This window comes from Rhinatrema bivittatum, chromosome 5, assembly GCF_901001135.1.
Source record: "Rhinatrema bivittatum chromosome 5, aRhiBiv1.1, whole genome shotgun sequence".
NCBI lineage: Eukaryota > Metazoa > Chordata > Amphibia > Gymnophiona > Rhinatrematidae > Rhinatrema > Rhinatrema bivittatum.
The window spans coordinates 107,950,159-107,963,585 of NC_042619.1; the positions used below are offsets into that span (position 1 = coordinate 107,950,159).

At 42.6% G+C, this 13,427-nt stretch overlaps 1 protein-coding gene across 2 annotated transcripts in view; it reads right to left on the minus strand.

Annotated features, from left to right (window-relative positions):
* The window catches only part of SOHLH2 (spermatogenesis and oogenesis specific basic helix-loop-helix 2), a 153,212-nt gene that overhangs the window by 57,303 nt on the left and 82,482 nt on the right, over positions 1-13,427 (minus strand). For both annotated transcript variants that reach the window (XM_029602708.1, XM_029602709.1), the window contains exons 6-7: positions 322-426; positions 91-238 (exon numbers count right to left, since the gene is read on the minus strand). In XM_029602708.1, the coding sequence (XP_029458568.1) occupies positions 91-238; positions 322-426 (253 nt within the window). The remainder of the gene's footprint in view (positions 1-90; positions 239-321; positions 427-13,427) is intronic.

A 13,427-nucleotide genomic window follows, 5' to 3' on the forward strand; every position in this document is an offset into this window, starting at 1 on the left:
ACTAAAATATAATAAAGACGATTATAGGTAGACAGGAGTTCCTATCGCACTCTTTTTGTATTTTTAAATGCCGTGAATGATGACGCATACCTGAGCAGTTACAGCTGGAGGAACTTTATCGTGTATACTTCTCATATAATCCACAGTTGCCTCAAGGACAGAAGCTGTATCTGTTTTTCTCCCAAAAATGCAATGCAACAGAACACGCAGCTGGTCACAGCATTTCTTAATTCGCTCCCTAGATTTGAACAATTAAAAATAAAATAAAGCATAACAGGTCTTTTCTTGCTACTGATGGACAGTATAAAACTGCTGTGTCACCTTCTCATCTTCTCTTTGTTTGAATGAAGGAAAATCTTATTTTTTGTGGAATTACAGGCTGAGGATGTTGACCAAGATGTGGTTTTCTCTCTCAAAGACCCTGAGCTATGGAGGCACAAAGACAGATCTTTCAGTAACAGACATATTCAACATGTTAGCATAAAACTGAGTGAGGTGTAGAACATAATGTGAAACTAGGTTTCCTTTAATAGCAAAAACAGGAAATTGTTTGCAGATTTTTACTGATTTTAAATCAGAGGCTACTTAAATGTGACAGCTGGAGACATCACACTGGGGTCAAGATTTCTCTGAAAGCATGGCTGCAGGAAACGGCAGGCATGACAGGAGATGGACCTCTTTATACAGTGCATTCAGAAAGTATTCAAACCCCTTCACTTTTTCCACATTTTGTTATGTTACAGCCTTATTCTAAAATGGATAATATACATTTTTCCCTCCTCAATCTAAACACATTTGCAAAGCAAAATCAGATATGTAGAAATTTATGCAAATTAATTTTAAAAAATGAAATGAGTTCAGGTGCATCTTGTTTCTATTGATCATCCTTGAAATGTTTCTCCAACTTTATTGGAGTTCACCTGTAGTAAATTCAATTAATTGCCTTTCCAAATCATGCCCACACACCTGTCTATATAAGGTCCCACAGTTTACTGTGCATGTCAGAGCATAATCAAAGCAATGAAGTCAAAAGAATTGTCTGTAGATCTCCAGAACAGGATTGTGTTGAGGCAGAGATCTGGAGAAGAGTACAAAAATTTTGCTGCCTCCATAACTCTTAAATGGAAGAAGTTCGGAATCACCAGGACACTTATTATAGCTAGCCACTTGCCCTGAGCAATCCGAAGAGAAGGGCCTTGAACAGGGAGGTGACCAAGAACCCGATGGTAACTCTGACAGAGGTTCAGAGATATACTGTTGAGATGGGAGAACCTTCCAGAAGGACAACCATCTCTGCAGCACTCTACCAATCAGACCTTTATGACAGGGTGGCCAGATGGAAGCAGATATTCAGTAAAAGGCACTTGGACTCTCAGAGTATGGGAAACAAGATACTCTGGTCTGATGAAACCATGATTGAACTCTCTGGCCTGAATACCAAGGAGGAAACCAGGCACTGCTTATCACCTAGCAAATATCATCTCTATGGTGAAGCATGGTGGTGGCATGGGAAGTGCTGCCTCACAAAGCTACTACATTTTTTTTAAATTTCTATTTATTGCATTTTATAAAGACATTCAAGCAAAAACTTAAGAAAACAATGACATCTCAGCTATATAACAAGCAATAACCTGAAGTCAGAAGTTAAAATAAAACATGAAATAATAATATATATGCCAAATATATAATCCAAGTCCTCAAACATTTGGGATTCAAACACATTTCATATAGAAATATACAAAATCATATAGGTAATACTATTTATTTATTTATTTGTTGTTTTTATATACCGACATTCGATCTCAATTGAGATATCACATCGGTTTACATTCAGGTACTGTAGGTATTTTTCTATCCCCAGAGGGCTTACAATCTATTTTTTTGTACCTGAGGCAATGGAGGTAATACTAGCATAAGAGGGATGGAGGCAATACTAGCATAAGAGGCAGTACTAGCATAAGAGGGATATTAATCCTATATAAAGGACTACGTCCAGCCAATATGAGGTCAGCTAGCACTCAAAGATGGAGTCTGTTCCACAGTAGGCAATTTATCAATAAGAAATTTAGACAATTAAGATGGGTGAAAGAAAATATAAAGAAACATGATATTTTATAAGACATTTGCAAGGATACTTCAAAATGAAAAGGGCACCCAGCTGCAATATTCTGGGCCTCATTAAGAGGAACTGCTTCCTCCTTTTCTGCATTTGTCTTGCTAAATCTGGAAACCCTCGAACTTTTAGATGGAGAAAAGATTCCAAACAATGTCTAAACAAAATTTTAAGGATCTAGTCCATATCTGATTCAAGTAAGAAGGAGACAAAGTTGCTGGTTGAGCTAATTCACTATCAGAGGTCTCAAGATTCAGATTGCCAAAATCTACAGGTGACAAAACCTGCACATTATGTCCCTCTTCAGGTTTTACTTGAAAGGTGGAAAATAGTAAATTCTTATAGTAGGAGGAATCGTTTGCTCCGGCACTTTTAATGCCGCCATCACATCTCTCTTCTACATATCTTTGCCGAGGTATAAAGAACTCTAGGAAAATTTAATAAAACATAAGTTCCTTCCCCAGATTTGATTCTCCGAATTTTCAAACCTCTTGGTCAGGGCCTGATTTTCTTTCATCAACATTTGTTGTTGTTCAATCGTATTCCCCACATCTTGTTTTAAAGACTCACACAAACATCCAGTAGCTATGTTCTCTTCTTTTAAGAATTTAACTTGGTTGTCAATCTCAGTAAGTTTTTTCACCACCAGGTTTAACTAAGGCGATAAGTTGGAGTTCAATGTCACAATCATTTCCCATATAGCCTCTAGGGAAAATACAGGAAGTCTTACCATGACAAAAGTATTGATTGAAGATTCTTCCATTAAGGAAACAATATCATGAAGAAATTTCTCTTCGTAGTGCTACCAAAAACCTCTGACTGGAGCTGCTCCTGATTCGCCAGTGATATCCATGCTGGGCTCTGGGGCAATGATTGCAAACCCCACAGTCTCAGAAGTTGCAGCATCAGCACATGTCGAATTTCATCATGGTGAGAGGTGCCTTACCATAGCAGGATTTAAAGGAGCTGTCCTTGCAGCTGGGGATAAAGATGTTAACGAAGGAGTCGAGTACTTCTTCCTTTTGGCTGACTTCTGATTCCCTTCCCAGCAAACAAACCCCTTGCTGCATGTGTGCATCCATCAGCCCAACAAAGGGACCCTCTGGAGGGGCAACTGAGACCACCCTCTCCTTAGCCCTTCACTTACGGCCGGAATGAGGCATCACAAACCCAAGGTAAAGTGAAAAGGAAAAGAAGTTTGCAACTCCATGCAGAGCTAGGTCGCCATCTTGGATCCCCCCCCCCCCCATCTGCTACAGTTTTTAGAAGGGGTGAATAAGCACGGGGATAAAGGTGAACTGGTAGATATGTTGCTCATGAAAGGCTTCTAAGAAAACTAAAAAGTCATGGAATAGGAGGAGATGTCCTTTTGTGGATGACAAACTGGTTAAAAGAAAACAAACAGAGTAGGATTAAATGGTTTGTTTTCACAGTGGAAAAAGGTAAACAGTGGAATTCCTCAGGGATCTGTACTTGGACCGGTTGTTTTTAATATATTTATAAATGATCTGGAAAGAGATACGATGAGTGAAGTGATCAAATTTGCAGAGGACACAAAATTATTCAGAGCAGTTAAATCCATGCGAATTGTGATAAATTGCTGGAGGAACTTGCAAGACTGGAAGATTGGGTGTCCTTATGGCAGATGAATATAATGTGGACAAGTGCAAGCTAAAGCATATAGAGAAATAACCCATGCTATAGCTACACAATGTTAGGTACCATTTTAGGAGTTACCACCCAGGAAAGAGATCTGGGCATCCGAGTTGATATCACATTGAAATCATCAGCTCGATGTGCTGTGGCAAACAGAATGTTAGGAATTATTAGGAAGGGAATGGAAAATAAAATGGAGGATGTCATAATGCCTCCGTATCGCTCAGTGGTTAGACCATACCTTGAATACTGTAGGCAATTCTGGTCACCGCATCTCAAAACATATATAGTTGCATTGAAGAAAGTACAGAGAAAGGCGACCAAAATGGACAACGCACGAGCCGGGAGCCCCAACAAGGGAGTCACCCCAGGCACTTCACACGCGCACGGATCCATATCTAGAACGCCGTCGACTATGGAGCAGCAGCAGGGCATGCCCCCTCTTTACCCAGGGTATGGGCCCTTGGATGCCACAGAACACCAGCAACTCGAACAGCAAAACCTCCGGTAACGCTCCGGGCTACAATGCCTTCCCCGCAATGGCCCCCTACGACCTACCGGGGAGCATTCCCTTATCAGATATACCCTTGAGGTTTCTGGCCAGGGCAACCAGAGCCACGCCCCAGCAAAGGGGGATATCAGATTGGAGCGGAGAGTCCTGCAGCAAACTGCGGAGGCGATCCATAGGCCTATACAGAGAGCACCAAAAGACAGAACAACCCAGATATGCCCCCCCCAGACGAAGCAATGGGAAGCACGGAACCAGGAACCAACTATCCACACACAGGAGATAGGGTCAGCGGAGAGGACAGGACAGGACGATTGTTCCAGAGACGACGGAGCGGCAGATGAAAGACAGGAGACAAGCAGGGGTGAGTTACCTATGCAAGTCCCCCCTCCCCTCCGTCTCCCACGGGTACAGTAGCTGCGCAGGCGTTAAAAAGAAGGGGAAAGGAAAGCTTAGAAGAAGCAACAGCTCCAGCGAAAGCAATACTTCTACCGATTCGGACAGTGCAGAGGATAATGGTGCAAACCAGCCAACGGTATTACAAGGAGTGGAGGCAACAGCGTCCGCAGCACAGGGCATACCCCTATGGGAAAGCGTGCCAAGAAAAATGCAGAAAAGGATAAAGAAAAGAAAATACATTGACATTTTCAGACTCATGGAAGGAAGGAGAGGGCCGCGTGACAGGCAGAGGAGTAAGACTAGCGACCCACCACTGGATAACAATGAGAAAATATCACGCAATATCGTGAATTGGACCCGAGCATACTTTCGCAGGATGAGCATAATCACAAACGATGACCCCTCACAGTGCGGACCGATGCTGACATATGGGGGACACCATTCTGGAAGCTTACTGGGCATATGAAGGATGGGCCTGGTTGAACTATGTGGAGCACTTCTGAGATAGAATGGAGGAGAACGGACATTTGTCGTGGGGAACACCAGATGTGAACCTATGGCTGAAACAGATGACGAACAAAGCGAGCGATGCCAGCGGACAGAGTCGAACAGCAACAATGCCATCAACAGCAGGAGTAGGCTACATAGGGCCAGGAGGCACATCGAATAGTGCATGCTGGAGATACAACAAGGCATCTTGCACTTTTAAGGAGTGCAAATTTAAACACATATGCTTGATTTGTTCTGCACCGCACCCGGCGACCAAATGCACAAAGAAGACTGGGAACAGGAGTTCTCCCATGGGAAAATGAAGCTCAGCACTGCCAAAAGGCCGCCTCACCAATAAGAATAGATGAATGATGCAATGGCTGGAGAGAAACCCAAGGAGAGAGGAAGCGAAGAAGATCACAGAAGGTTTTCAGGAAGGGTTCAGAATCCCTTATCAGGGCAACATCAACATTCATGCAGTAAACAATGCAGCATCCACGACGCGACACTCTGACATCGTCCAAATCAAACTGAATACAGAGATAGAGTTGGGCAGAATCGCCGTCCATTTCCAGCTTCCTCCTTTTCAGAAGATGATGCTATCTCTGTTGGATGTCATACCGAAAAAGGAGCCGGGAAAATACAGACTCATTCAGAACTTATCTTTCCCAACGGGGTCATCAGTAAACGACCACATACCACAAGAAGAATGCGCAGTACAGTACGCATCATTCGATATCGCGATATCCCTGCTGAGAAGGAGCGGGAGGTCGGAGGCGATGGCAAAAATGGACATAGAGTCGGCGTTTCGCCTGCTGCCGGTGCATCCAGACAGGTTCCTGCTAATGGGCTTCAAGTTCTGTGGACAATTTTACTACGATAAATGCATACCCATGGGGTGCTCAGTGTCATGCGCCTATTTCGAGGCGCTCAGTTCATTTCTACATTGGATGACGGCAAAGCGGGCGGGACTGGATAATATCATACATTACCTGGATGACTTCCTTTTCCGGACAGGTGCAGCGGCTCGCCTCCTGAGGATGTTCCAGGAAGTGGCGGAGGAGTTTGGCATCCCACTAGTGCGCGAAAAGACAGAGGGGCTGAGGACCACCATGTGGTTCTTGGGCATCGAACTGGATTCCGAAAGCATGATATCCCGGCTACCAGAGGACAAGCTACAGAAGCTGCGGGACCTTGTGGGAAATGCGATGCGGGTGAAGAAGCTAACTCTGCAGGAAGTCCAGTCGATACTTGGCGTATTTAATTTTGCATGCAGAGTGATCCCAATGGGTAGGGTTTTCTTGCGTAGACTAGCAGCCGCGACAGCATCAGTGTGTAAGCAACATGATTTCATCCGGATATCAAAACCAATAAAGGAGGATCTAGCAATTTGGAAAACCTTCTTGAGAGACTACAACGGCATATCCATATGGCAAGAGCCCCCGATGTCAAGCTGCGACTTGGACATACAATCGGACGCTTCGGGGGGACTGGGGATTCGGCGTGTATGGCCAAGGTGCATGGGCTGCCGCACAATGGCAGTTATCATGGGCTCAAGAAGGGATAACACACAACATAACATTCCTCGAGTTATTCCCAATTTGGGTGGCGCTGGTCATATGGGGAAGAAGACTACAAGACAAACATATCGTTTTCTGGAGTGACAACCAAGCTGTTGTGTACATCAAGAACAGGCAGACGGCAAAATGCCCGAAGGTAGCAAACCTCTTAAGGCAAATAGTTCAGAATAGTTTGCACATAAACACAACGATCAAAGCATGGCACGTGCCTGGAATCAGCAATGGCATTGCGGATTCATTATCACGTGCTAGACTATTTCGCAAACAGGTACCCAACGCAGAAGAGGAGGGGACTCCGGTACCGGACCACTTATGGGCAATTGGTCTCCAAACACCATAGACTTGCTACGGAGATCGGTGGCTCCCGCTACATGGGATGCGTACTGCAGGGGATATGGGAGAGTTCGAGCATTCCTAAACCAGCACGGCTGGAAAACTGGACCGATGGTGGAGGAACTGGTAGTGGCATACATTGCATGGGCTAAAGAGACAGGCCTGTCAAGGGGCATGGTGGTTAAACAGCTAGCAGGCTTGGCCTTCTTCATGAGTGCACAGGGATGGGTCGATCCTACCAAAGGATTTCTAGCTCAAAAAATGATGTAAGGTTGGGGCAGAAACTATGGGCCAAGAAGGATGGGAGACACCCCGTTACGCAGGAGTTATTCGCACAACTATGGCATGCACTGCGAGAGGTATGTGAATCACAAATTGAGAAGCAGTTATTTCGGCTGGCGTTTTCACTGGCATTTTTTGGGGCCTTGCGCATAGGGGAGCTAGTGGCAACTTCTAAGGAAGACTCAGGAGCCACAGGGATGCTGACCCAGAACGTGACATTATTAGATAATATCCTCAGAACTTGGTCCAAAACAGACCAATCGGGGAGGGGGGCAACAGTAACATTAAGCAGGTTAGATAATCAAGTCACTTGCCCGTTGGCTAATTTAGAAACATATCTGGCAGTTCGCCCGAAAGGGGGGAATCATTTATTGGTACATAAAGACAGGGTTCCACTGACGAGGTATCAATTTTCTGCGGTATTTAAGCACCTTGACCAGAGTGGGAAGGAACCTGGTGAACTTCGGGACCCACTCTTTTCGGATAGGGGCAGCTACCAGCGTGGCACAGGCAGGTTTGGGAACAGAGACCATACAGCAAATAGGAAGGTGGCATTCCTCGGCGGTGAATGCATACGTTAGATTGGATAGGGTTAGCGCCCTTGGTAAAGATAATTAACTGGAAGTGTTCTTGATTACAGAATCATCCACTAAGCCGGAAAATGTATGGATCGTGGGGCATTCATTCGTCCATTGGGCAGCTTGAAGGGCACGACAGTGCAAGCACGGCACACATCTCGGGTTGGCATAACGAGGGGTGCGGATCACATGGATGGGAAAGTGAGGAATGCGGTGGGGGCAACTCCTGCCAATCCTTCGCACCAGACATGTTAATAGTGCACCTGGGTGGGAACTATTGAGGAACATGAACACGCAAGCAGTTGTTGTGCCAGGTGAGGAAGGACGTGTGCGAGTTACAAAAATGGTTCTTGGGGGTGCTCCTATGTTGGTCTGACATTATCCCGCGTATCAAATTCGCCAAAACCAAGTTATGGGGGAGGGAGGGGGGGGGGTCGCAAAAAGCTGAACAGACAGGTGAGGGTCACGGTTAGGGCACTTGGGGGGCTGCCAAATGCATCACGATTGGGCAGATAATCAGTGTGAGGGACTATACTGGCAAGACAAAAATACACCTGTCCGACATCGGGTACGATCTGTTTATCAATGACATAATGGAGATATTAGAGGCGCAGCTATAGAAACACAGGGGCCACAGCTAAAAATGGGTGTTTTGGGGGCACCGAGCACGCATAACACTGCACGGTGCTGGTGGCGGGTACCCGGGCCAATAGGATTTATTGTAACGAGATCAGCCGCAGGGCTGACAAAAGTAGCTTGCCGGCGGAATGGTGGACCATGCTCGGAAGCAGGGCCCCCTTGCTTCCAACACAGCGGGGGGGGGGGGGGGGGGGGGGGCGCCAGGAGAATGGTTGTCGCCTTGCTTGAGCGTGGCAGGCAGTGTTGGGGGGCGTGGTCCGGGAAGTGTAAAGCATGGCAATAGATTGATAAGCCAATTGTTAAATAAAAACTGCAACCAATTTAACCCAATATGCGGTTCATGTGTGGTCATTTAAGTGGGGAAAGCAGACGGGAGAGCACTCGCCGGGCAGGATAAAGGGGAAGTCATGGTTCCCAGAGTCAATACATTTTAGTGTGCCCTGTGATTTTATGTATATTGGACGCACAAACAGATCAGTAAAAATACATTTCAACTAACATCACAGTTGTTTATCAACCCATAAAACTAAAGTGCTGATAATACAACATTGTATGGAGCGAACTCAATTTTACATAGTGGCAGTGGTCCATTATTGATCATGTATTCTTGTTGACTGTTCCGTTGTTCATTGTAAAGGCTATGCCTATTTTATACTTTTGTTATAAGTTATATGTAAACCGATGCGATGTGCAAACGGATGTCGGTATATAAAATCATTAAAATAAATAAATAAATGTACCTGTTCCAGTTTGTGGAGGAAATGAAATTTCAGACCTATTAGTAAAAATTTGTATCTTATCATTAAAATCATCCATTGTACCTGAAGACTGGAGGATAGCAAATGTAACCCCAATATTTAAAAAGGGCTCCAGGGGCGATCTGGGAAACTACAGACCGGTTAGCCTGACTTCAGTGCCAGGAAAAATAGTGGAAAGTGTTCTAAACATCAAAATCACAGAACATATAGAAAGACATGGTTTAATGGATCAAAGTCAGCATGGCTTTACCCAGGGCAAGTCTTGCCTCACAAATCTGCTTCACTTTTTTGAAGGAGTTAATAAACATGTGGATAAAGGTGAACCGGTAGATATAGTATACTTGGATTTTCAGAAGGCGTTTGACAAAGTTCCTCATGAGAGGCTTCTAGGAAAAGTAAAAAAAGTCATGGGATAGGTGGCAATGTCCTTTCGTGGATTGCAAACTGGCTAAAAGACAGGAAACAGAGTAGGATTAAATGGGCAATTTTCTCAGTGGAAGGGAGTGGACAGTGGAGTGCCTCAGGGATCTGTATTGGGACCCATACTTTTCAATATATTTATAAATGATCTGGAAAGAAATACGACGAGTGAGATAATCAAATTTGCAGATGACACAAAATTGTTCAGAGTAGTTAAATCACAAGCAGATTGTGATAAATTGCAGGAAGACCTTGTGAGACTGGAAAATGGGGCATCCAAATGGCAGATGAAATTTAATGTGGATAAGTGCAAGGTGATGCACATAGGGAAAAATAACCCATGCTATAATTACACAATGTTGGGTTCCATATTAGGTGTTACAACCCAAGAAAGAGATCTAGGTGTCATAGTGGATAACACATTGAAATCATCGGTACAGTGTGCTGCGGCAGTCAAAAAAGCAAACAGCATGTTGGGAATTATTAGAAAGGGAATGGTGAATAAAACGGAAAATGTCATAATGCCTCTGTATCGCTCCATGGTGAGACCGCACCTTGAATATTGTGTACAATTCTGGTCGCCGCATCTCAAAAAAGATATAATTGCGATGGAGAAGGTACAGAGAAGGGCTACCAAAATGATAAGGGGAATGGAACAACTCCCCTATGAGGAAAGACTAAAGAGGTTAGGACTTTTCAGCTTGGAGAAGAGACGACTGAGGGGGGATATGATAGAGGGGTTTAAAATCATGAGAGGTCTAGAACAGGTAGATGTGAATCGGTTATTTACTCTTTCGGATAGTAGAAAGACTAGGGGGCACTCCATGAAGTTAGCATGGGGCACATTTAAAACTAATCAGAGAAAGTTCTTTTTTACTCAACGCACAATTAAACTCTGGAATTTGTTGCCAGAGGATGTGGTTAGTGCAGTTAGTATAGCTGTGTTTAAAAAAGGATTGGATAAGTTCTTGGAGGAGAAGTCCATTACCTGCTATTAAGTTCACTTAGAGAATAGCCACTGCCATTAGCAATGGTAACATGGAATAGACTTAGTTTTTGGGTACTTGCCAGCTTCTTATGGCCTGGATTGGCCACTGTTGGAAACAGGATGCTGGGCTTGATGGACCCTTGGTCTGACCCAGTATGACATTTTCTTATGTTCTTATCTTCTTAAGTTCTTTTGAATTTGCATATATATAGGATATATACCCTCAATAGTGTTCATCCATCTGGTCTCAATCAAGAGATAGGTTTTCATTATAGTGTAGTGGACTCATGTTATATTTATATTTATGACTAGTTTATGGATTCATGTATACATATTTTCTCTCTCTTTTGGAACTAGGACATGTGGTAATGACGTGTGCGTTTTTGATTTGTTGCAAGTTCTTTTTACACACCTGAGCTGCAACAGTTGATGCACCAATTACGTGAGACATCACAAGCATCATGAAGATGAACAGAACTTTATCATAGCCTCACTGTGATTTTTCATTTTTATTTGCTTTTCTAAGAAATTTAAAACAAACAAAAAAAATTAACAGAGTGATAGCAGACCTACAATTATACATGTTTGGACAAACAAGATTGGTTGCAATTGAGCTTACTGCTATGTATATTGTCTAATATTATGAAGCACTTGCTCACAAAAAAGTTAAGTATGCATTAACCATTGTTTTGGATATTTTTTATATTTGGGTATTAACTGGAGGGTCTGTCATGCTTTGCAAACAATATAATTAACATGTGAAGAGTTTGTTTCCTCATAGTAAACTGATGGTTTCAGTCTCTTCATTTTCAAAAGAGACTATTTTAAATCTACACTTGGGGGAAAGCAACCAAAAGCACATTTGAGAGAAAAAAAAAAAACCAGCATGTGTGTGGTATGAGATGCTCCAAGGCATTGGACAGAAAAAAAAAAGTGTTGGCAGCATTATTTGGGTCAAATTGTTTAACACAGAGAAAATGGGCCACAAGAAATGAATGCTATCTATGCGGAACCTTCGGTAGCTAATTACCCGTAACTAAGTGAGATACGATGCATTAGTTACTTATCCAGCAGCAATTATATCTCCATCCCGTGGGAAACATAAGCTATGGTAGTGCATGACAGATCATCTTGTTTCAGCCTTTTCAGTACTGCAGTACTTTATTATTGAGACACAGCAGTCTGGACTGGATCAACAGCTTTGAAGCACAACAGAAAAAAAAAATTATATATATATATAGGTCAGAAAACTGTTGCTTTAAGCTGGCCCCCCTCTGCTTTAAGTTGTGAAGAAAAACAAAACATAACCAAAATATTTAACTGATTCAGAGGTGATTTTTATGCATTCAGAACTGCTTTAAATGTTATTTAAATCTACATATTATATGCATACTTATAATCTTTAATAGAAGGCATGCATCAGGAAACATGGGCACAATAAAGAACAGAGCTGAGCACCGAGAGAACTGACACGCCACAGCTGCCAACCCTTATATCGAAGATGGTGATGATGGATGATGAATCTGTCACATCTGCTCCTTTCTTTCTCATTGAAAACAGCTTTAGTCTGGGCATATAACTAACGTTTCCCATTTAGATTAATTCATCATCGTTCTCACACCAGCTTTCTCCAAATTGTGCTCAATGCTACAGCCCATTTTGCATTAAATTCCCCAAATTCACTGTTTTCCCCTCTGTTTTTGAAATTTAAGGGCCAGATACAATAAGATACAGTTTAACCTGCAGTTACGTGCACATTTTTGGTGCACAAACTCTACTAATGCTGCAGCAAGGAGTTTGGTGCACAAAAAAGTTCATGGTTAGGACTGTGCACCATCCTTAGCACCCTTGCATGGAAATCCCATGCTAATGAAGACATTACTACTCCCCAATGCCTCGTGTTCTCTTAGCACTGGAAACTTAACTCCTAGTCCAAAGTAGAGTAGTTTCTAGGGCTAAAGTTAGTCTACCAGCAGAAACTGGAGTGCCAGTGCTAGGACCTGTAGTTGGGGGTTTCCACGCAAAAAAACGTGCTGTGTGCGCACTAAGCATATTTTCTGCACATAAAACCCAAGGACAGGTCCCAGCACTCACGTTAGACACACAATAAGCTATGCTATTAACTCTCTGCTCCTATTTATTTATTTTATTTGTATTTATTAAGCTCTTATATACCGTCGTTCACACTGGCCATCACAACGGTTTCCATGTATAAAATAAGTAAATCATAAATAACAATAAGTTAGATAATGAGCAATTGTTCGTAAAATATGGTAAATAAAACATAAGATACAATAAAATACAATCATAATAAAGCAATTTAAAATATACTAAAATACTTATGTAAATGCTATAAATTTCTTACTCTCAGTTGTTACAAGCAGAACTCAATTATATGCAGAACATATGATTTATGCACATAAACCATGTTTTCTGTTTATAAAATATGATTTATGCATATAAATCAGATGGAGTTAAAAGAAAATTGCTTGTATATTAAGATGTGTGCTAAATTTAAAGCACACCGTTTAATTCTCTATTTTTGCATCATCCCCTATGCTTGCCAGTAAACCATCTACATTCATGCCTCAAGTCTTTTGTTTTTGTACTACATGTGGACTGGTGGCAAGTATACAATAGCTAAAACACTTCACAGTAATATCAAAATGTTCACTGAAATGTTT